This window comes from Acomys minous (genome assembly GCF_964271855.1).
Source record: "Acomys minous genome assembly, chromosome: 17".
NCBI lineage: Eukaryota > Metazoa > Chordata > Mammalia > Rodentia > Muridae > Acomys > Acomys minous.
Window position 1 is genome coordinate 56,418,311 of NC_140500.1, and position 22,022 is coordinate 56,440,332.

The 22,022-nt window shown below is 47.0% G+C and overlaps 1 protein-coding gene across 2 annotated transcripts in view; it reads left to right on the top strand.

Moving 5' to 3' along the window:
* ANTXR1 (ANTXR cell adhesion molecule 1) overlaps positions 1 to 22,022 on the top strand; it is a 203,424-nt gene that overhangs the window by 74,060 nt on the left and 107,342 nt on the right. For both annotated transcript variants that reach the window (XM_084765254.1, XM_084765253.1), the window contains exons 11-12: positions 14,221 to 14,290; positions 16,226 to 16,304. In XM_084765254.1, the coding sequence (XP_084621380.1) occupies positions 14,221 to 14,290; positions 16,226 to 16,304 (149 nt within the window). The remainder of the gene's footprint in view (positions 1 to 14,220; positions 14,291 to 16,225; positions 16,305 to 22,022) is intronic.

Consider the following 22,022-nt stretch of genomic DNA (forward strand, 5'->3'; position numbering starts at 1 on the left):
GGAGCAGCTGGTCCTATCATTGCCCTTGATTGTGATCTGAGTCTGGACTGCTCTGGGTAGGTGTAGCCCAAGAGTGTCCAGGCGGGGACATAAGGGGTCAGTGTCCTCCCATCCCCAGCACTGAACTAGCCCTAAGGAGTGGTGAGTGTCTCCTGTTGGGACTGGAGAATAGCCTGCGGTGACTGCTCAGACACTGGACTCAGGATGATGAAAGTTTATTGAAGGCCAGACAAAGACAGATCAGTCAGGGACACAGCTTGGATTCAAGTACCAAGGTGACCCTGAGCCATTCTTAAAGTGAGTTATTAAAGGGGAAAACACTATAACCAAGCAGGAGGAATCAATTCTATCCCAGGCACATTGTGCCTAACCAAGGAAGAAGAATCAATCTATCCCAGGTATATTTTTGCCTAGGTAGCTAGACAAAGCATTTTAAGTTGTTTGGCTGGGATTTGGGGTAGGGGGAACTTAGGGGCTTTCCAGTTTCCTACCATTCTGGGAGAGAGGAACATAGCAAGAGTCCTGTGGTTTTATTTAAGTGGAACACGTATCATTCAAGTGGAACATTTAACAAGTATTGGATTGTAAATAAAGGCTGTTTTTTTATGTCAACCAGGCAGAGCCTGAGAACTTAAATTTAATTTCACCTTATGATCAAAATGGAGACTAAAGACAAAATGGCCTCTGTTATGCCAAAGATGAAGTCAGGTGTTAACAGAGGAGCTACAGTTATGCTAAAGACCAAAGGTGGTCTCAAGGTGGGGGGGAGGGGCTATAGTTATGCAAAAAAGTTAAAGCAGGCCTTAATGCCTGCTTCCTCCCTGTGGTCTACTAAGTTGTTCACTCCCGCACAGGCTCTGCCTACTTAGGGCCTGTGAAGCTGGAGGCTTCTCAGCAAAGCACTGGAGATTTTAGAGTAAGAATGAAAACAAGATGCTCTAAATTGATTAATCCTGAGTAAATTGAAAACCAGAATACTGGGCTTGCATGTGTGGATTCTGGGACTTCTTTTTTTTTTTTTTTTTCAATCTGGAAGATTCTTGCTTGGAGTCGCCAAGAAACTCTCAATGTGGTGAAATCCTTACAGAAATCAGGAGTGCAGAAGCAAGGCTTAGTGCATTTCTTGAGGAAAAACGCACGGTCATAACAGTAAAACCTCCGGGAGACATCTGCAGCAGGCAAGATCTGAATGTAAAGACGTGTGACTCAGTGGCTGTCCGGGGAGATGGGAGGTCTGGTTCAAAAAGGACAGATGCTGGGAGCCTGGTGATTATTTGTATCTGGCGTCCATCACATGGACAATTACTGGCTCCCTGTCTGCAGTGATAACCAACAGCCACAGCATGCTGCATTTTTTTTTTCATCTCACTGTGCCCTCCCCCACTTTATCCTTTCTGCCCAGCAGGTCAGGACAGAGGTTTAGGAGGGAAGGATGGCAGATTCACAGGCAGCTCACCACCCACTCTGTGTTTCCTCCTTGTAGCCCCAGAAGACAGGAGGTCTGAACCTGTTTTTAAATTAGGAGAATTGGACACACCTTTTTTTCCTTCTTTTTTCTCTCCTTGACACCTTGAAACCCTCTTGATAGTTTAAACACAAGCAGCGGCTTCCTCATAACCATCTGGAATTTCTGGCTTGGAATAATGTCAAACATTGAAAGCATTCGGTTAGTTTTATTTTTTAAAAAATGGGAATGCTTTTGTACGTCCAAAATGTGTGTGCTGTTTGAAATAGTTTTTCAGTGTCCCTGAGCAGAGGCACCATGTGGAAGCTGCTTCCCAAGTCACTGTAAGTTAATTCCCACTTACCCTTGAGAGCCCAGTCCCAAGACAAGGCAGAAACTCTAAGCAGGAGACAGGGCACACACACACACACACACACACACACACACACACACACACACGCACACACACACACACACACCACATAGAACAGATCCAGCACTTGCCAGTTGATCTGCCAACTCTCATCCCTTTGTTCCTCTTCCTTTCCTGGTATGCACAGCCCTCCACTTACTCACCAAAAAGAAAAAAAAAAATACAGGTTACACACACAAAAAAAATACAGGCCACCGTCGTAGGGGAAGCAGCTGGAACTACAGACTCACGCCTCTCCTAGCACAGCTTTGAGGGCTGCAGAAGACAGTAACAGCGACTCAGTCCCAGAGAGAATTTGCTTAGTGACCCCGATGTTAAGTTCACTGTCAACCCAGGGCTGCTCTGTGTAGCCTTGGTTCACTTTGTAGACCAGGCTGGCTTTGAACTCAAAATAATCTACTTGCCTCTGACTCCCCTCCCTGAGTGCTGGGATTAAAGGCATGTACCACTATATTCAGCTCCATCTAATTTCTTAAAATTACAAGGTCAAAGGTCAGAAGGTCTTCATGTACAGACTTAACAGCAGCGTCATTCTAATACTAAACCACTGTAAAAGATATTCACTTTAAATTGGGAAGGGAAGGAGCAAGATACCCCAACTGGCTACTCTGTAATTGAGACCTGATGGTTCTGTCCCATCCCAAATGGTGTGAATGTTCTAGAAAACTAGCTGATGTGGACCCTATGATACTTGAAACCTGGCTGCATGGTTGAGAAATTCAATTTTAATTTCACTTGGCTTCATCTAAACGTTCATACTGCTCATGGCTGTCTCTGCCACATCAGACAATGCTGTGACATCATTAAAGACACAAGCGAACCAATGGCAGCATCAGCACCTTCAAATACTTAAGAATCTTGCATTCCCAGAAAACCAGTCACTAGTTTATTGCTACACAGTAGCAATAAGGGGGCTATTAGACTGGATGTTTCAGAATTAGCACCTCACTTATTTTTCTACTTTTCAATTATTTTTTTAGTTAACATATAAAATAACGGCTTTTATTGTGACATTTTCTTATCTATTACTCACTGCTATCTTCTTGTATTCACCCCTACAACTACCTCCAGCTATAAACACCTCAACTTTTACCCATATCTTTGCCCAGAATTCAATGATGAACATTAGAAAATATCCCAGGGAGTTGGAGGAATGGCTCAGCAGTCTGAGTTCAGTTCCTAGCACCCACATCAGGAGGCTCACAACCATCTGTAACACTAGCTCCAGGGGCTCAGACCCACATCAGACACACACACACACACACACACACACACACACACACACACACACGGAGTAAATAAAATGTACCTTAAAATTAAGATATTCCCGGGAAAATGTAACAACAAAATCTATTGAGAACAATGTGTAAAGACATACAAGGAGACATATGAGTGACATTAAAACAAAACAAAACAAAAAAGTCCTTAAGGGCCCATAATCTGGACTCCAAGCATAGCGCAGTATCTGGAGGCAGCGGGGAAGCATCCTGGCTCCACCAGCTGCAGCTGTTCCTGTAACACTGTTTGCAGCATCCTGTGCCTGGGTTTTTCTCTGTGAAATGCTTGTGACAATAGCTTCTATGTCATAGGTTGTTAAAAGACTTAGTGGGACTCACAGGCATGGTCCGAACAGCTGCCCAGTCCTGGCTGGTGTTACTCCCGTATTACCAGTGACCGTGTCACTGTCACTAAACAAAGAAGTAGCAGAGCAGTGTAAAGATACTTGTTTTACATTTAATATTTACTTCTAGTACAGCCCCAGTAACGAGCTTTTTAAGTTAGCAAAATAATTTTAAACTTTATATAGAAGAATAAGCTATAAGACCAGCCAGGTAGAATACAGAAACCTGCCTGAGCTGACATTAGAATCAACAACAACAATCATTCAAAGAGTGTTTGGCTGGTAAAATTGGCAAACAGCTAAACAGGCAAACAGAGCTCCAAACAGAGCCAAATCCCACTACAAACTTAGTGTTAAATTAAGTGACCATTCAGATCACTGGTGCTGGGACAACTGGCTAACTGCTTAGAGAAACGATTGAGTTTGATTTTTACCTTGCACTTTACAGCTAAACAAATTCCAGATGAAATGAGAACTTTAATGTGAACATGAAAAATATAAAATTTCTAGAAAAGTAAATATTTGCACAATTGCCCAGTGGATAAACATGCTGAGCTAAAAGGGACTAAAGCTTGAAAAGAAATAAAAATTGATGGTGTAAGCACATGTTTTTAAATTCTCCTGTTACCAGCTCCAACAAAAATCAAAAGGAAAAGGAAATAAGGAAAAAATATTTATAACATATATAATACAAGGCCAAAAGGCTTAGTATAAAGATATCTACTGAAGCCTGGCATGTAAAAAAAAGAAAATAAAAGAAAAATGTAGAAAAATGAGGTTGGTGTGATGACTCAGCAGGTACAATTGCCAGCTTGACAACCAGAGTTCCACCCCGGGGTCACACAATGAGGGAGGACCGACTCCTTCGCAGAGCTTTCCTCTGTGCACACAAATAATAAAGTTGTTTACAAAAGTAGAAAGAGCATTTGAAGTGGAGGGGAAGGATACTTGTAGGAAAAAACGATGTTCAGTGATCATGTGGGGAGTGCTCCGTGTGGCCATGGCCGTGCAAAAGGAAACAACCAGCTCTCTTGGATTTTCCTAGGGTTTTGTTCTTGACACAAGTTCCCATGTAGCTCAGGCTGGCCTCCAACATACCATGTAGCTGAGGATTGCCTTAATTCCTAGTCTCCCAGGCAGATGCCGCCACATCCAGCTTCGGTCGCTGATTTTGCTACAGCGAACCTGGGAAGAATAAGAAAATCTCAGTGCCCAGAACTGGCAAAGACGCAAAGGGCATTTCTATGCGTGGTCAGCGAGACACCATCAGACATCTTAAGAAGGCTGTTCTTAAAACGAGTCGACTGCTTTTTACACATTTTGTTTACGAAGCAGAGTTGGGATTGAATAAAGAGATCTTCATATAGACAGGGGAAGGAGGGTTAAGAGGAAGAGAGGGGGTGCCAGGAGGAAGGTAAGATGCGCCCGCAAGTGTGGGTGTGGGCTTCTCAAAGAAAAGGCTCAGAAAGTGAGACCAAGCTAATCAGAAAACAGAGTTATTTACATTACGGCACATAACAGTAGCAAATTTTCAGTTACGAAGTAGTAACAAAAATAATTTTTCTGGTTGGGTGGGTCACCCCAGCATGAGGGTCACAGCGTTAGGAAGGTTGAGAACCACTGGTCTACAGCGACACGGTGACATGGCTGCGTATCACGCCACTGCTCGTGACCGCAAAGGAAGAAAGAGGAGGGGCCGGGAGCATTTAGGGCAGTGTAGATGTTTCATGGTAGGTGAGCCACATGTAAACTCCAAGTCACCCTTTGTATGGAGTTAATGATGTGGGAGAATGCTCACTTCTGTGGCAATGTTACATCCTGTGCTAAAACAAAGTTACATGACGTACAGAAAAGCTAGGCCTGGTTCTGTTTTCCTTCACACACATTCACGTGCGAACTTGAAAGACGAAATGTTTGCAGCAGCCACCCCTGAGTAAGACTACAGTAAATTTCTATTTCCTCCTCCCTGTCTTTTTTTCTAAGATTTCTACAGGAACGACACTTGGCCTGCATTAGAAAAGAACTCATTACAGTTGGGGTTTTTTTTTAAAGCTTAATTTAAATGTTTTGATAATTATTTAGGCCTTGCATACATATAAAACTTAGCATTTGGTTACCTTTCCAGTCACCAGGCCGGAGTCCCTTCTGGCCAGGAACATACCTCGGAAACACCACAAATGTTATCAGTTTATCCTGGCTGCACATCCTCCTGCAGGATTCAGTGTGCAGTGCCAAGAGAGGTCTGCTTCCAATCGGAAACCCACTTGCTTAGAGACGAGAGTGCTTGAAACGAGGACACTGGAGTATGAGCTGAGAAATGACCCATTTTATGCACAGTAAATAAAAAGTGGACAGTTTACTGGTGCAATAGTAAAATGCACGCCAGACTCTCCTTGTGCTGGGCAACACACGTAGAAACGGAGACATTGGCTTTTTACAGACTCGCTGCAGTTTACAAGACGTGCTGTATGCTCTCACGGTCATGTTTTACTTTCTATATAAAATGCTACTTGCCAGCTTGATTTCTTATTTAACAGGCCTGGCCATGGCTTCCTTTTTTGTACACTCCCAAAGGATGGGCCTCCATCCGTCCTCTTTAAGGATACTTTCTCAAACAGGCAATTTTGAAAGTTCCCCAAAAGAGGCTCAGCTTCTCAAAAGAAAGAGAAAGACCTTCATTTGAATGTGGATGGTGCTGGGTGTTTGGGTTTTTTTTTTTTTCAAACTTTGTCTTATTATCCAGAAACTATGCTTCATCTTAGAAAACATCTGGGAGCCAGGGTTGCTGCTGCGGGTGCCCCGAGGTAATTATCAATGCATCCACAACAGCAATAGAGGGGGAAGGCAGAGGAATAAGAAACCTTAAACTTCCCAAGAAAAGCCTTCGCCGTGAGTTAGAGAACTCACAGGTGTGCTGGTCAAAGGCACTGTGTGTAATTTGCTTGAGTCCCATGAGAATGCCACTGTGTGACACGTCATGAAAGGGACACAAGGGGCATGGGGTCTTGATTCTCCCTCCAGGAAGCTTCATCTCAGAGGTAGCAGCTACTGACTGCTGAGCACCTAGCTTGTCCCTGTGCTGCCCAGCTGCCCTTCTGTGACATCTCTTCCCTCCGTCATCTCATTTTCATCACAGCCACACTGTGTGGGAAGAGTGAGCTGTGCCTTCCCTCATCTTTGTTGATGAGGAAATAGACATGGATATGGAGAGTCGTAGGCCACCAGCTGGCTAGGTAACATCATACACTTGGATGCTCTCACTCCAAAGCTTTGGACCACTTCTCTACTTTGCCATGAAAAATGGATCTCCAAGATCCCAAAGCCCCAGCTCCAGTGCCTGGGTGGCTGACGTGCACCTGCCCCAGAGGGGTTTCCCTGCTTGTCCGTTATCACACATAGACGGGAGACTGGAACCTCAGTCCAGAGAAGGCAGATCCCAGGGTTTAGAGCATCTTTTTCCGCAGCTGGGAGTGTGGCCACAGCGAGGCGCCTGTCCTCCCTACCTTTCTAAGTTGGTCCTCTGGCTTGAGCCCTGGGACCTCCCCCTTTTACTGTCTGTGCACCTCCACCGCCCCTGCTTTCAGATGGAGCGCAGGTCTTGTTCTAGTTTTTGAAGTGGAAAGAGTATGTTACGTCACACAAACCTAGACAAACAGCAGATAGGTTGAGATCCACCATGGGGATGTGGGATTTGAGGTTCGCCACCACAAAGACTTTCACAGAAGCGGGTTGAAAGAGTTATCTGCAAGTTCCTGTGCAGGCTGACTTAGTGTGGGGCTATCAAATGTTCCATGCCCCCAAGAGAAAAACGATAAGCTTTGTGTGGACTTGGACGCAAAACAGTTCTCTGTAGGAAGGGTTGAGGCAAATTTGCTTGAGTTCCCTGAAACCTGCTTTCCCTCTTACCCATCAGTTCTGTGGGAAGTGAGACCGCCCCCCCCCCCACCTCTATTTCTGTGTCCAGTGGCTGAACCTTTACAGACAGTACCCAGATGTGTGTAAGTGACGGTTGGGGACTTGGTGCAACCTGCTCCTTTGTTGTTTCTATTCAAGACAAGGCACCAAGCATGGAGACAGCTAGGTCCTGAGAGCCCCGGGCAGGCTGTGATTCTGCTTTGTTTAACTGTGTATTCAGCATTCATTTGGAAAGGTTAGGCTGGGTCAGCTGAGGGAAAGGAATAAAGATTGCTGGTGGCTCACACCCTGTGCATTTCAGTTTTGGCCCCGACTTGCCTCCCTTGGCAGCACGTGCCATGCACTGTAGCTCAGGTGTGGACCAGGCACATCCTCTTCTCCTCCGAGTTTCTGTGAGGACTTCAGCCTTCTAGAGCTTGCTGTGACCTGTGGTCGTGGCTTTGGGCTTTTGAGTAGGGCTTGCCTCTTCTTCTCAACTCTAAAAGTAAACATCTTCCAAATCTAATTGCGCACAACCAGAAGAGCCTGTGTGTCACAAGGCACATGCCTTGTGCATGAGTCCTGAATTGTCGTTTATGGGGGAAAACAAGGTTTTTTAAAGTATATTTATTCTTAGCAAATTACAGCTGTTTAGAGTGCCCCAATGATTCTGACCTGGGGATCACAGCATTTTAACAGGCTGGTGCTTTACTTAGAGGATAATTTGTATGTTTTATAAATGTCAAGAATTTTTCTGGTGTGGATTTATAGAGAGGAGAAAATTATTTTCAAGAGCACTGGGCCCCGTTACCTTCCTTCAGTTTTCATGCAAAAGCTACCCTAATAACTTGAGAGAGAGCTGAATGCCAAATCCCACAGTTATGTGTAGTATGATCCTAACTCTATAAAAATAATACACAGGGAATGAAATATTATACCCAAAGGTCTCCATAATGTTTATCAGCTGGGCATACTAGTGCACACCCTTAATAATCCTAGCACCCAGGAGGCCAATGTGGAAAGGCCAGCCTGGGCTACACTGTGAATTTAAGGCTAGCCTGAGATGTATGGGAAGAGCTTGTCTCGTGTACACACACAAAAAAGTTTATCACCAGGAATTATGATTGTCAAGTATTTTAAGAGTTTTATATACTCAGAATTTTTATACTGCACATTGCTTTTATAATACATAGAAACAAAATTTCTTCCTGAGAATTCAGAAGTGATGTTCTGACAAGCAGTTTTGAACACTGGTGTGTCGATAGCTACGGAAATCAAAACTTATGTGTGAGGTCAACAGGGACCATCAGAGACCAGCAGGGCATCTGAGCCTTGCCTGGGATGCCTGGCTTCTTCTCTTACCTCCTTCTCTTCTGGGGCAGTGATGCAATCTTGACGCACACCCCTCCCTGCAAACGCAGTGACCAAGACAACCATCTGCATTTCCTGCTGTACCTGCCCTGAGCCCCGAGCCCCATGTGTGTGTGTTTGTGTGTGTGTATGTGTGTGTGTGTGTGTGTGTGTGTGTGTGTGTGTGTGTGTGTGTGTATCAGGTGCTGGACTCCACAGCTCCCTTACCCCCATCAGGTCATGACCCTGACAGCAGCACAATGCTCATGAGAGCCGCATTGACGTGATAAAGCTTCGCCAAGTAGGATAACACAGATGCTATGCCGCTGGCCACTAGGAAAGCCTGGACCCTACCTAGCCTACACGAGACACTGAAACGCATTTCCTCCTTCTAGCCAGATGTGGTCCCTCTCCCTCCATCTTTAATGACTCTGAGCTTTCTGGATATTGTGATAACAACCGAGGGGCTCTAAGAACTCTGAAGTGATGCCTGTAGCCTTGCTGCCATGGACTGAGGAAAGACCGTGAGCCACATCAGACAGCTCCAGGCATCTCCCCCTCAACGGTGCCCATGTCTGGAGCTGATAATTCCTGTGGAGATGCCCGTGCCAGTCCTCCTCGTCTCTCAGATGCCCCCAATTGTCCTCTTATGAGGCAAATCCCCCCCATATGAGAACTGGTGCACCATATGTGAATATTCCAAAACCCTATTTGGATAAGTGGATCTCATATATGTAGACACGCATGCACATGTGCACACACATGCATGCACCATGGTCCTGATACAACTTGGTAGGTAAGCCGCAAGAGCTCCTCAGTTTAGAAGCACTCTCACTTTGTGTTTCACAGATGAGGAATCTAGCTACACGCCACCTTATTACTACAGTTAACACGTTGAGTGTTTACCAAATGCTAAGTGTTTAATAACAATTCCCCCTCAGATCTGTAGTACAAAATTTGAGCACTGTTGCCGCCTTCTAGGCGAGAGGCCTACGTTGTTAACAGGGCAAAAAGCTTTGCTCAGGGCTGAATCCCCTCAAAGGGCAGAGCTGGGACGGACTTCTGCGGCTCAGCTCTTCACGTGTCTATCGCCCTCTGTTCTGCCCCACAGAGCAGGATGGGGGGGGAGGGTGGGGGGACAGGCGCACACCCTGGAGGCCTGTGTTCGAGAACTACAGAGTTGGTCAAGCATTGATCCAGGACACCTATCTCAAACCTGTGACCAAATTTATCCTCTGGTCTCACAGCAACTGGCGATTGAGGGCTTCCATGAGAGCCTTCAGCCCCAGCCCAGGAGGCTTAGGTAGCTCTGGGTCACATCTAAGCGGCAGATCGGCAGCTGGGTTCTGCCACTAGGGGGTCTCCCTAGCTCCTGTTGAGCACAGGAAGACACTCCACACACGTATCACGTCCTAAAGTCTTGGCCCACATGCCGCTCTTACCCTCTCCATCCTCCTCCTCCTTGCCTTGACTTCACCACCACTGCTCAGCCTTTCCTAGCACAAGCCATGCTCCAGTTTCACGGTGTCTGCCTTGTCCCACAAAGCAGGACTGATGGCTTCTGTTAGAAGCCTGGATGGCGCACACCGCACACCTGTAATCCCAGTACTCGGGAGGCAGAGGCAGGCGGATCTCTGTGAGTTCAAGGCCAGGCCTGGTCTACAAAAGAGTCCGGGGCAGCCAAGGCTACACAGAGAAACCCTGTCTCAAAACAAACAAACAAACAAAACCAAAACAACCACAAGAAAACAAAAAACAAGCAAACAAAAACCCCAAAGAATCCTGAGCTGTTATCTATAAAATCCTCCCAGCACAGGGCCCCACACTCAACACTGCTCAGCAGTGGACCTTCCTCTCTCTCCTCAGTCGTGGGTCCTATTGAGAACCCATCAAGTTAATAAAGGACAACTGAGGCAGCGAGACACTTAGCCATCCCCTTTCAGCCTGTGGCCTCATAGCTCTCAACTCCGATGCTTTGACTCTTACCAGCTTAGAGCACAGCTGACTGTAATTTCGCTCGAAGCTGTTAGCTTTTGAAGGCAGAGAGTAGGTGGAAGTGTCCAGCCAGCCCAACTCTAACTTCTGGTCATCCTTGGTCTGGACCCACGCTGCCAAACCAGCTGGTAATTTGGTACTGAACCATTCTATTTGGCTCAGAGAAGCCAGGAAAGTGCACCCTAGACCCAGGGGGCTCTGAGAGCAACAGCAGGGCAGCCCAGCTGAGCTCTCCAGTCCTCCTGCCTCACACAAATGGCACAGCAGCAATGTAAATGCCTTTCTGGGGCTTACAAAGATTCCTGGAGTGTTGCATAGGACCAGGAGCTATTCCTCTGTTTAATTTAGCCAGAAATACATATTTGTATCAAGAAAAGGTTGCCAAGACTTGGAAAATATTTGAATTATTTAATCAGCCTTAGAAAGAGCCCACTAATTGGTGTTTGGGTTGGCTAATGAATTTTAATCTTGGTTTTTATCCCAAATCCATGGTTACCAAACTATAGGGAAAAATTCTGGGAACTTCTTCCCCAGCCTAAAGAATGCGATAGATATTCTTGTGGGGTTAGAGACCTGGGACTGGGCTCATTTCAATGTGGTCCCAGGTTCCTACTCAGTCCACTGCCCTTAAAGCAGTGCCTCCAGGGAGAGCCTGCTATGGGGCCGGGACCCCTGATTCTCTGCCCTGGAAGGTGTGCGCACCGCTGGGGTCCAGCTTTGCCTAGTCAAGGCCTTGATCGGCTCAGCAAAGCATGGATTTGAGTTCCAGCTCTGGCCCTTCTTGCAGTGCGGCACTAACTGGGTTTGCTAGCATTTGGGATGACGAGCACTGGTGAGCACCACACTGTAGTACTGGCATCTCCCTTCCCAATGGGCGTGGAAGCATCTTGTATGACTCTGGCGGCTGTACAGTGTTGAGCAAAATCAGCATCAATGTGTTTGTGTGTACAAAAGACGGATGAACCCTTACACATATTTACTTACACACACACACACACACACACACACACACACACACACACACAACTTCTCCAAAACTCCTGGTGTCTAAACGATATTAGCGTGGCTGAACAACGTGAATAAGTAACCAGCTATTTTGAAAGTCGTGGTCTTTGTGTTTGCAGTGAATTTTAAAGGCCTGGGAGCTACATAACACTGTGGAGAGAAGCTTCTGGACTCCTTGTTGAGTCTCAAGCACCACACTTTGTGCTTCAGTTCGTTCTTATTCACTTGCACACAACCGCACAACGACATCACAGTCACCGTCTACAGATGAACCTGACCCCAGTGACATACCAGTCAGCACAAAACCTGGGATTTGACCCTGGACCTATCAGGCCAGTGTCTCCTCTGTCTTCTTCACACAGGCACCTTGCTTCCAGGACGCCCGCCTCCCAGACTTAGTTCAATGTTAACTACTCTCGTTGGTTTGAAAATCCTGACTTAAGTCAGCCTTCTGCCTGATGATCAGCCTCCTATAAACAGAAAATGTAGGCTAATATGTCATAGGTGTACTTAGGCTTCTGAAATACATGTATTTCACATCCATTAAAAACAAACAAGCAAACAAACTTCTGGCCCCCAGCTCCCACCCTTCTCTAATTTTCTCCCTGGTTGCAAACAAGATGGAACAGGCTGCTCCGAGTTCCTGGTCTCCATTATCCCGTTCCACTTGGTGCCAGTGAGCAGTGAAGTGAAGTGGCCACCCAGCGAGCAGAGAGGCAGGGCACCCCCGTTGTGCTCAGAGTGGATTATGGCCCTATAAACAGCACAACACACTGGCATTGCCAGAGGCTGGCGTGGGGCTGGCATGCCCCCCCCCCAGACCAGGCAGGGGCCCCTCTGTGGCAGAGGAGGAAGTCTCCGTGCCCTGCGTCCCAAGTGGCCATTCCAGGAAGGACTCAGATGATCTGACTTATGGAAACCAAATGGCCCTCCTTTGTTTAGAAGGGGGCGGTGGGGGAAGCCACTCATTTTTGTGGTAAAGTGAAAACAGGCTCCAAACCAAATAGTCCCTCTCAGAGCAGAAAATGCCAGCTCTACAAGTAAGCCCAGAGCCTCCCAGCCTGGGCTTGTCAACCTCAGGGGACGTCAGAGCTAGACCCCAAGCAGCACGGTCCTCCGTCCTCCCACTTACTTTGCCTCAGAAATATCTGGTCTCCCAAACAGGAAAGGAAGATGAAAAGAAAAGAATAAGAAATTACCTACTGCCAAGGCCACAGTCGGCCCCCTACCCCTTGTTAACTAGGACAGAGAGAGGAGATAGGAGCTCACGAGACCAGTGCAGGGCTTCATTGTGAAGGCCACCTCAGAACCCCCCCCCCAGCTCTAACCACAGCATGCAGCCTGGAATCGCAAAGCCTTCTGGGAAGCCACCCTGTGGCTGCCTGTGGGCCCTGTGGATGGGCTGCACCACAGGTATTGTGTGTAAGAGCTGAGGATAAACCGCAGCTAACAGGAAATAAATACACGTTCTAGTCAGTCACACCAGGCAGAGTTTGGCTTATTCCCTCGTGCAGGCCTTCTCTAGAGCAGGAGGTCTCTCCATGAGGACAGGATGCTGCAGATTTTGAGTCTGAGCCTGGCTTTGTTTCTATCACTATGCAGCTAAGATGGCACCTTGGCTTACTCAACCTCCGTTTTGCATCTGAGAAATGATTCTGGCATGGGAAGATGGCTCAGTTGGCTCCACAGATGCATGAGGACCTGAGTTTGGATCTCTAGCACCCACAAAGGAAAAACAAACAAATGGGCACAGCAACATGTGCCTATAATCAATCGCAGCACTGGGGAGATAGAGGCAGGAGGACAGCTATGGCTTGCTGGCCAGACAGCCGCACTGAGTCAGGAAGACCCAGGCTCAGTGAGAAAGCCTGTCTCAAAAACCAAGATGGAGAAGCCTAGGGGAAGATACCCAATGCCAACCTCTGACTCCACACAGAAAAAGACCCTTGCCTCTTCTTTTCTCTTTTCTCTCTCCCTCCCTCCCTCTGTTCCTCCCCCTTGCTCTCTCTCACACACTCTCTCAAACACACACTCCTCTTTCACACACACACACACACTCCTTTCTCTCTCTCCTTCTCTCCTTCCTTCTCTCCCTCCCTCTTGCTCTCTCTCACACACAGATACTCCTCTCTCTCTCTCCCCCACCCCATGCGTGTGTGTGTGTGTGTGTGTGTGTGTGTGTGTGTGTGTGTGAGAGAGAGAGAGAGAGAGAGAGAGAGAGAGAGAGAGAGAGAGAGAGAGAAACTACCAACAGAGCAGCAATATCTAGCCCCCAGCAACTACTTCACCCCGGCTAGGCCCTGCCCCCACCAGCATGGTAACTTGGTTTCAACAGTAACCCCTCAGGGGACATTTTATATTCCAACCATAACTCAGTGCAAGAGGAGCTTTTCTTTCACACACTTCTCTGTTTTCATCATGTCCCTTTGGACAAGATACTGAATTGGAAACTGTAACTTGTGACTTTCTTTTTTGCAGATGAGAAGCCCTTCGCTGTGGAAGACACTTACTTGCTGTGCCCAGCACCCATCTTAAAAGAAGTTGGCATGTAAGTTTCACTAGCACTTCTAAACTCTATTTAATTTGGGCTACTGATGCCCCTACCTCTCTTACACCCACCCCTCAATCCTGAATATGAGAAAGAAGGTTAGTGGGGAAATGGGGCACAGACCCCTTAACTTCTCCTCATATTTTAGGGTCAATACCAATCTCCGCCAATAGCAAACGCAGCAAGCAGTCTCCTCTGAGCCGCTGCATTGAAACGTTTCTATCTCCAAGCCGCCACACCATCTGTCTCTGGTCTCTCCAACCGGCTACATGCCACTGGCCTCTCCTATTTATCTCCCTCAGAGTCCTAGACCACGCCCCTCTCCACACTGGCAAAGACCATGCCCCACATGAGGCAATTATCAGCCGTAGATGTACAAAAGCCCAAAGTAAAACCCCACACTTGGGATTGCAACAAAAACGTATTTATAGAACACAACCGAGTTCACAAAGAAGCCAAAACTTCCATTACAAGCCCCTGAGTCCTAGAGCCAGAGAAGAAGAGGCAGGGGAATAGAGGGACAGTGGTATCTTCCTTCATTATCATTGTGGGCTCTTTTTCTATATTCTACCAATGACGATGGTGCCAAACCAATAAAGACCCAGGCACCACGCGGGTGATTGAGTATCTCTCATCCTCCATAGTTGACAGTGAAGAAGACTCCCACTCAGGCTAGCTAAAAGGATTTTAATATCCTGCCCAGGGTCGCACAGCAGCCACTGGAAGAGCCTGAGCTCAAGCCCGGGTCTGCTGACTCCCTCCCAACCACATTTCTAGAAAGTTCTCACGTGCATTACCTCACCCTGCCATCATCTGTGTCCTGGAAACTGACTGTTATCTGTTCCTTCAAGACAAGGAAACTCAGAAAGGCAAAGTTGAGTGCTGTGGCTGGTTCACGACTTCTAACACCACCCTCAAGCTTCCGCTGAGCCTCTGGGGCCTGCTTACACTCTCCCGAACTCACAGACAGGGGACATCTTGTGGCGCCATTAAAATAAGGGCTGGTGAGAAGTCAGGAGCTAGAATAGGGCTTTGTGGGGCCCAGAGAACCCAGATTTTTACAGATAACAGAAAAGAGTCCCCACCCCCACCCCAGAGCATGCCTAGCAGTCTGGAGATGGCTTCCAGGGAACACATTAAAGCTGTTCATCCAAACTGTCCTTTTGTCACTTGTTCCCACTGAGACCTCTGACCGAGTATCTGCAATCAGCCTGTGACCCTGGAGCCTGCTACCCAGCCCACGGTTGCTTAGCATGATGTGAATTCTTATCCCCGTGAGACCTTAGAGACAGAAGCCAGGAGAAAACAGTCCAGTCTTGCCACAGCTAAGTCTCCGTGAGTCTAACAGGGAGTCACAAAACTGCCTCATCAGACCACTGAGTCCACATTAACAGGAGCTGAGCCTGCAGTTTACAATTTGTCCAATGTATAAGTATTGACTAAAATGGCTATAAGAGTGCTTTACCTATCAGGGTGTGGTGGTGCAAGCCTTTACTCCCAACATTCAGGAGGCAGAGGTAGGTGGGTCTATGAGTTCAAGGCCAGCCTGGTCTCCAGAGCAGAGTTCCAGGACAGGTAGGGCTTCATGGAGAAACCTTGTCTCAAGAAGAAGGAAGAGGAAGAAGGAGAGGGAGGGAGAGGGGGAGGAGCTTTATTTTATCATGAAGTATACCAAACAGGTTAAATAAAGGCAGGCTTTGCTTGTCCATTGCAGTTCACTGCAATGCAAAGTTAATGCCCTGCCCCGGCACATCAGGTGAGCACATCCCAGCATCTCTGGGATGTCACAGGTGTGTAGGCCTGAAAGACTGTCCTCCTCATGCTACGAGGAGGAAGAATCTCAGGCCCCACAGACGTGGCCAAGGCCTGTCTGACTCTCAAGCTGCTGTTTGCAGCACAGTGTGGTAAGCGCGTCTGGTTCTCTTGTCGTCGCAGGAAAGCCGCGCTGCAAGTCAGCATGAATGACGGCCTGTCCTTCATCTCCAGTTCCGTCATCATCACCACCACACACTGTGTAAGTCACAACCTCCCACCTCACTGCCGTTATCTCTTTCAACTGCTCATCCCAAACCCCGGCCTTCGCCAACGTCAACCGTGGGAGGAATGTCTTCTGGGTCTTTGTTCTGTCCACCTGAGTCCTGATGCCAACTGGGTCGGGGTGTGCTTTTCTGTGAATTCTATCAGTGATGCCGTGCCAGGGCCTCGGGCTCTCTGTCTCTGGTGTTGAGGAATAGCCCTGGTGGCACTGGCCTGCCTGGATGGTTCGATTGACTATGATGAGGGCGGGCTGGGCCTCTGGTACAGATACCGTATGAGAGGGTAGATGACAAGGAAGTGGGCAACATAGAAAACATGGCTTAAAGAGGTTGGAGGGTTTTGTTTGTTTGTTTGTTTGGTTGGTTGGTTTTGTTAATTAAGAAAATAGGTACCAACTAAAGGAAAGCATAGAATTTATGGAGAACCCATTGTTTAAGGATGGGAAAATGCGAAGCTGTCTGTATGACCGTGGAAATAATCTAGGGCAGTGGTTCTCAACCTGTGGGTCACAACCTCTTTGGGACCTAAACAATCCCCTCACAGGGGGCAGCTAAGGCCATCAGGAAACACAGAAATTTACATTATGATTCATAACAATACCAAATCTTCAGTTATGAAGTAACAACGAAAATAATTTCATGGTCGGGGTCACCACAGCATGAGGAACTGTATTAAAGAGTCACAATATTAGGAATGTTGGGAACCACCAGTCTAGGGGGAAACAGAAAACCAGAGAAACAGAAGCCAAAGAATGAGATTGAAGGGACCTTGTATTAGGGACACAATGTAGTCTCTGATGGCTGTTACATCATGGGCCCCTCCTATTGGGCAGTTTCCATTTCTGGCTACTTCTAGAGTTTTCTGAGGAGCTTTTTTTGTTTTAATGCGATGCCCAACAAATCAAAAATATATGTTTAAAATGGAGAGAGTGTGTGTGACACCTTCACTTCATGCCACCCTGACTGAGCATGAGCCCTGGTGTTGGTGACCCACTGTATTCTAAGGAAAGAATGTGGGGATGTGGCTGGGAACACTTGGACCTATGAAGTCCCTTCTGACCAGGGTCATTGCCTCAGAGCTCAGCCTACTAATGGGAATGCGTCTACTACCACCTTTATTTGGGCAGTTTCTTTCTGTAATTAAATGCATAGTCTCCATTAGATCTTTCTAACAATGAAGGTAGACAGTGAGTATAGTTACAAAGGCCCTTCCTGGTTAGCTATGGAAAACATGTCCGTAGAACACTTTAGTAATTGGTGCCATGTGTTTAGCATTGCCACTGGTAGACGAGCAATGGTAGTTGTTCTCTGAAGCTAAATGAGGCAAAAATAATTTACCTTGTCAATGACTGTCCTTCCCAACACCTCCTTACAAGAATTCTTCATCCTGAGTTGATAAATGTCACTACTTAGAAATGGTGCTGGCTCAGACATCTGGTCAACCACTCTGGATGCCTGAGATTTACACTACCAAGTTTGACGCCTGTGCAGGAGCATTAAACTGCCTTTAAGTGTCTCCTTACTGGATCCTTTTAGGAGCTGACTCTTTTAGAACCAGTCAACTTACAGGAAATGATTAATGTACACCAAGTCTAAGAGCTTGCGTCTGGAGTCCTTCCAGTTTCACAGCGCCCCAACAATGTGGACCTATGTTTCTTACTATGTCTGACCTCACCACAGACAATAGTTACTGCTCATGAGTCCGCAAGGGCAAAGGAAGCTGGAAAGTGAACCATCTTAGGACTGACCAAGCTTGTGGTATGAAAATACAAGCCTGCAAATTAAATTTTGAATCTCCGAAGAAGAAAGGGTGGCCTTACCATGTGCTGCAAAGTTCAGATAATTCCCAAGAAAGGCCCACTGCATCTCACTCCGGCCTCCATTTACCTTTCCCTGATTGTGTCCCCAAGTCTCCTGTTCAGTGGGCTCTTGAGTCAATCACCTCCCAATAGATTCTGTGTTGTTTCCTTTTCACTTGAGATTGTTCTATTAGGCTGTAAGAAAATCATCACCACTCTAAGATCTGAGATACAAGACAATTTGTTCACCAACCCAACAAAGTCATTGATCACAGGTTGTTCCTTCCTGGGCACTTAGAATAAATCAGTGAACAGAGGGTAGAGGCTACACAGTGAACAACAGACATAAAAACTGATTCCATGCTGTGTTGAAAGAGAATATATGTGATAGGGAAAACTAAATAAGAGAGTTTGATACTTCCCGGGTGAGCGGGCTCCAGTGTAAACACATAAGGGGATACACTGAGAAGGTGGCATTTGATTAGACCCCTCAGTCGTAAGCAGTTAACTGTGAGGCTACAGGAGGATTGGGGAGTGCAGAAGGTTCCAAACTAAGATCCCTAATGCTAAAGCCTTGAGGTCAGAGACCCCAGGCATCCAAGGCAAAGTGAGAAGGTTAACAGGGGGCTCAGCAATTAATCAGATGAAGATAGCCACAGTCAGCGGGGTGACTCGGGGCAGAGGCTGTGGGGCCAAATGCGCACTTCGGCTTTGGGGAAGGGGGAGCTGCAAGATCCGACTTGCATTTGAAAGCTGGCTCCGCAGAGGTGGCCAGTGGGCAGACTGGCAAATGTTAGGAGCTGCATGGCCATTGAAGAAGGTCATGTATTGACTCAGTGGCATGGGAAGGAAGCTGAGAGGTTCCTGCCCTCCTGAAACACTATATATGAAACTTGAGAAAAGAAGGACCAGATGTCCCCAAGGGCCAGACCTTGTATCTGAAAGGACGTGGTGGAGGAAAGCTGAGGAAGAGGAGACCTGCGGTTGAGGGGACATTGGGGCATCGCTTTGTTGGTTATTCATGTAGCCACGGCTGGGTTATTTACCCCTCTTGAACTTCTGTTTCCTAACCCAGAAAAAGAAGATGGTAAGAGTTTGCATCGCTGACACTATTGGGAGCACTGTATACATTTTCTCTGTACCGTGCAGAAGGCCTGGCAGTTAGTCAGCACTCGAGAAGTGTTTTATGATAGAGGCTTAAACAAAACTTTTGAAGTAGTTGGGTGTGGTGGTGCATGCCTGCAAGACCAGCCCTTTGGTGGAGTCTTAGGCAGGGGCATCTTGAATTCACAGTCAGCCTAAGTTACACATACAGTTTGAACTGAGCCTCTCTAGTGAACTGGGTCCCCTGTTCTGGGTCTCATGGTAATAGAGGGGACTCTTTGGAGAAAAGACATATCCGTGGTGTACACACTTGTCTCTCAACTTAAGGGGTTGGAAGGAGATATACAAGATGACAAAAACAAAAAAAAACCCAATAACATCCAACTCCCAGTTCAAATCTAGAGCTCCATTCCCACAAAGCCTCAAGAAGAAACTCAAATTAAACCATGAAGCTGTCTAGGACAAAGCAGAGGTCCTATGGAAGGTGGAAAGCGTGCTCATGCGTAGGTGACGTGAAGTCTCAGGATAGTGTTTGTCCAGGAGATGTGGTTTTTAGATCAGAAATAATTCCTGGGGCCTAAGCAAAGGGTTAGTCCCGCCTGTGCCAATCATAGCTTGCCCAGTCCATCACCTGGAAGCAAAAGTCTTTTTAAAATATGAAGCTAAGACTTTTTTCGCTTTATTTGGCACCCATTTGGCCAAGTATGCCCCAATGTTCCAAGAGCCACGGTGAATAACTTCTGCCCTGGCCCAAAACAGACATTCCATGCAGATTTACAGGACAGAGATTTTTTTTTCCATTTAAGCACTAAAAGATTCCTATACTCAGGGTACAGTTTGCAGAGGTGCCTGGCTATAGAAAGTGCTAACGTTCAACTCCCCTTCCTCACCGACTCCAACACACCCCAGCTGAGTTGTCTAACCCACCCGTACCCCGACTCTTTCCTCCCCAGACGGTAGCCTGAGGCTGAGAAAAATCACTGATTTGGCACAATCCAAAGCAAATCGATTTTAGGGCCTTGAGGAGTTTTCCTTGAAGACTATCTTCCTTTACGTAAATATTTCACAACTCAATCCTGTTTCACCCAAAGAGGACAGAACTCAGGAAGTCGTGCTACCAGTGTTTTCTTACCGGCTACTGAGTATCCAGGATCCGGGGCCCCGGGGGGGGGGGGGGGCGGAAGAGGGGGGAGGAGACAATTTGCAAAGGGGCAGAAGGTGCCTACCAGGCTTCTGTGTAATGAACAGCGGAGCTGGGAGATAGCTCAGTCAGACAGTGCTTGACTTTGAACCACATGACCCACCTCTAAAAAAAACTGAGTATTGTAATATACTTGTAAGCCCAGCCCTAGGGAGGCTAGGACAGCCGGACTCCTCAGGCACACTCACCAGGCAAACCAGGCTCCTTAGAAAGAGTTCCAGGTCAACGAGAGGCACTTTCAAAAGGAACGACAGGGACAGCACCTGAGAAATGGCACCCGAGGGTGTCCTCCTGTGTGCGTACTCACACGGGGACTCAGGTGTAGATGCTGTAGGAATTCTGACATGAAGGGGCCGAAAAGAGCCACAGTGGTGATTTTAAGAATGGTAATTACAGGAGAGTGCCTAGGGAGAGGCTCTGCTGAGGAAGACAGCCTTTTCAAGGGCTCAGGACCCTGGTAGATCTGTGACTTGTGGGTTGTTGTTGTTGTTGTTGTTGTTGTTGTTGTTGTTTTAACCCCTTCACTTCTGTTTCCATACCTGCTGCCTTTTCATTGAGGACATTTCTCAACTTTATAACTGCTCCTCTCCCAGGGTCTTCTCATCTGGTGTGTGACACGAGGCCTGGCTCTCACTGCTGGCTAACCGCGAGTTTGCTGTGGGGGTGTTCTTTGCATTTCTTGCCAGGGTTGTAAAAATCACAACCTCCAAAGAAAGGAAGGAAATGTAAAGCTATACCTAAGACTCTAAGTCTAATTAACCATGAAATAAATAGAGAATACCCTTCCATTTTCTCCCTAACTTACGTGGGAAAGAGCCTAGCTAAAAACAATCATTAATAACTCAAGAAAATCCATGTGACATCACTAGCCAGATAAATCTTCTTCTTCTTCTTCTTCTTCTTCTTCTTCTTCTTCTTCTTCTTCTTCTTCTTCTTCTTCTTCTTCTTCTTCTTCTTCCTCTTCTCCTTCTTCTTCTTCTTCTTCTTCTTCTTCTTCTTCTTCTTCTTGAATGTAGGCGTGGCATAATGTACTGCGGTTACAGAATTATGTAGGGGTTAGTTCAGGCTATTGAGTCAGAATCCTGAGCTCCAAAGTCAGGCATGGTGCACACCTGTCATTCCAGCCCTAGTGAGCCTGAGGCAGGAGGACCAGGAGTTCAGCATCGTCCTCCATGCATGATGAGTTCAAGGCCATTCTGCACAGTATGAGAACATGTTAAAAGCAAAAACAAAACCAGCCCCTCCACTGTGGAGGGTGACCTTGGCAGGTAATCTAGCTGTCCCCAGACCCTCCTGTTGTACGGCAGTAGTCGGGACAATGGTAACGTGTTTAAGGGACTGGGAGCCGCAGTCCTCCATCAAAGAACGATGCCTCAGTAGTGTATTGTCACATCTCGCTGCCTCTTCCAGGATGTGCTGAACAGGCCTCGGTGCAGCTGTTTCTCCCCCTGATTCAGAGGCGCGCTCCCTCTTAGGTATCATAAGCCTGGCTGTGAGGGTCAGGGAGGAAAAACTTTGAAGATGCTGTTTACAAGGATAATTAGGGACAGGAAGCCAATAAATCCAGTTTACTGATAAGTCAGGCAAGGCTG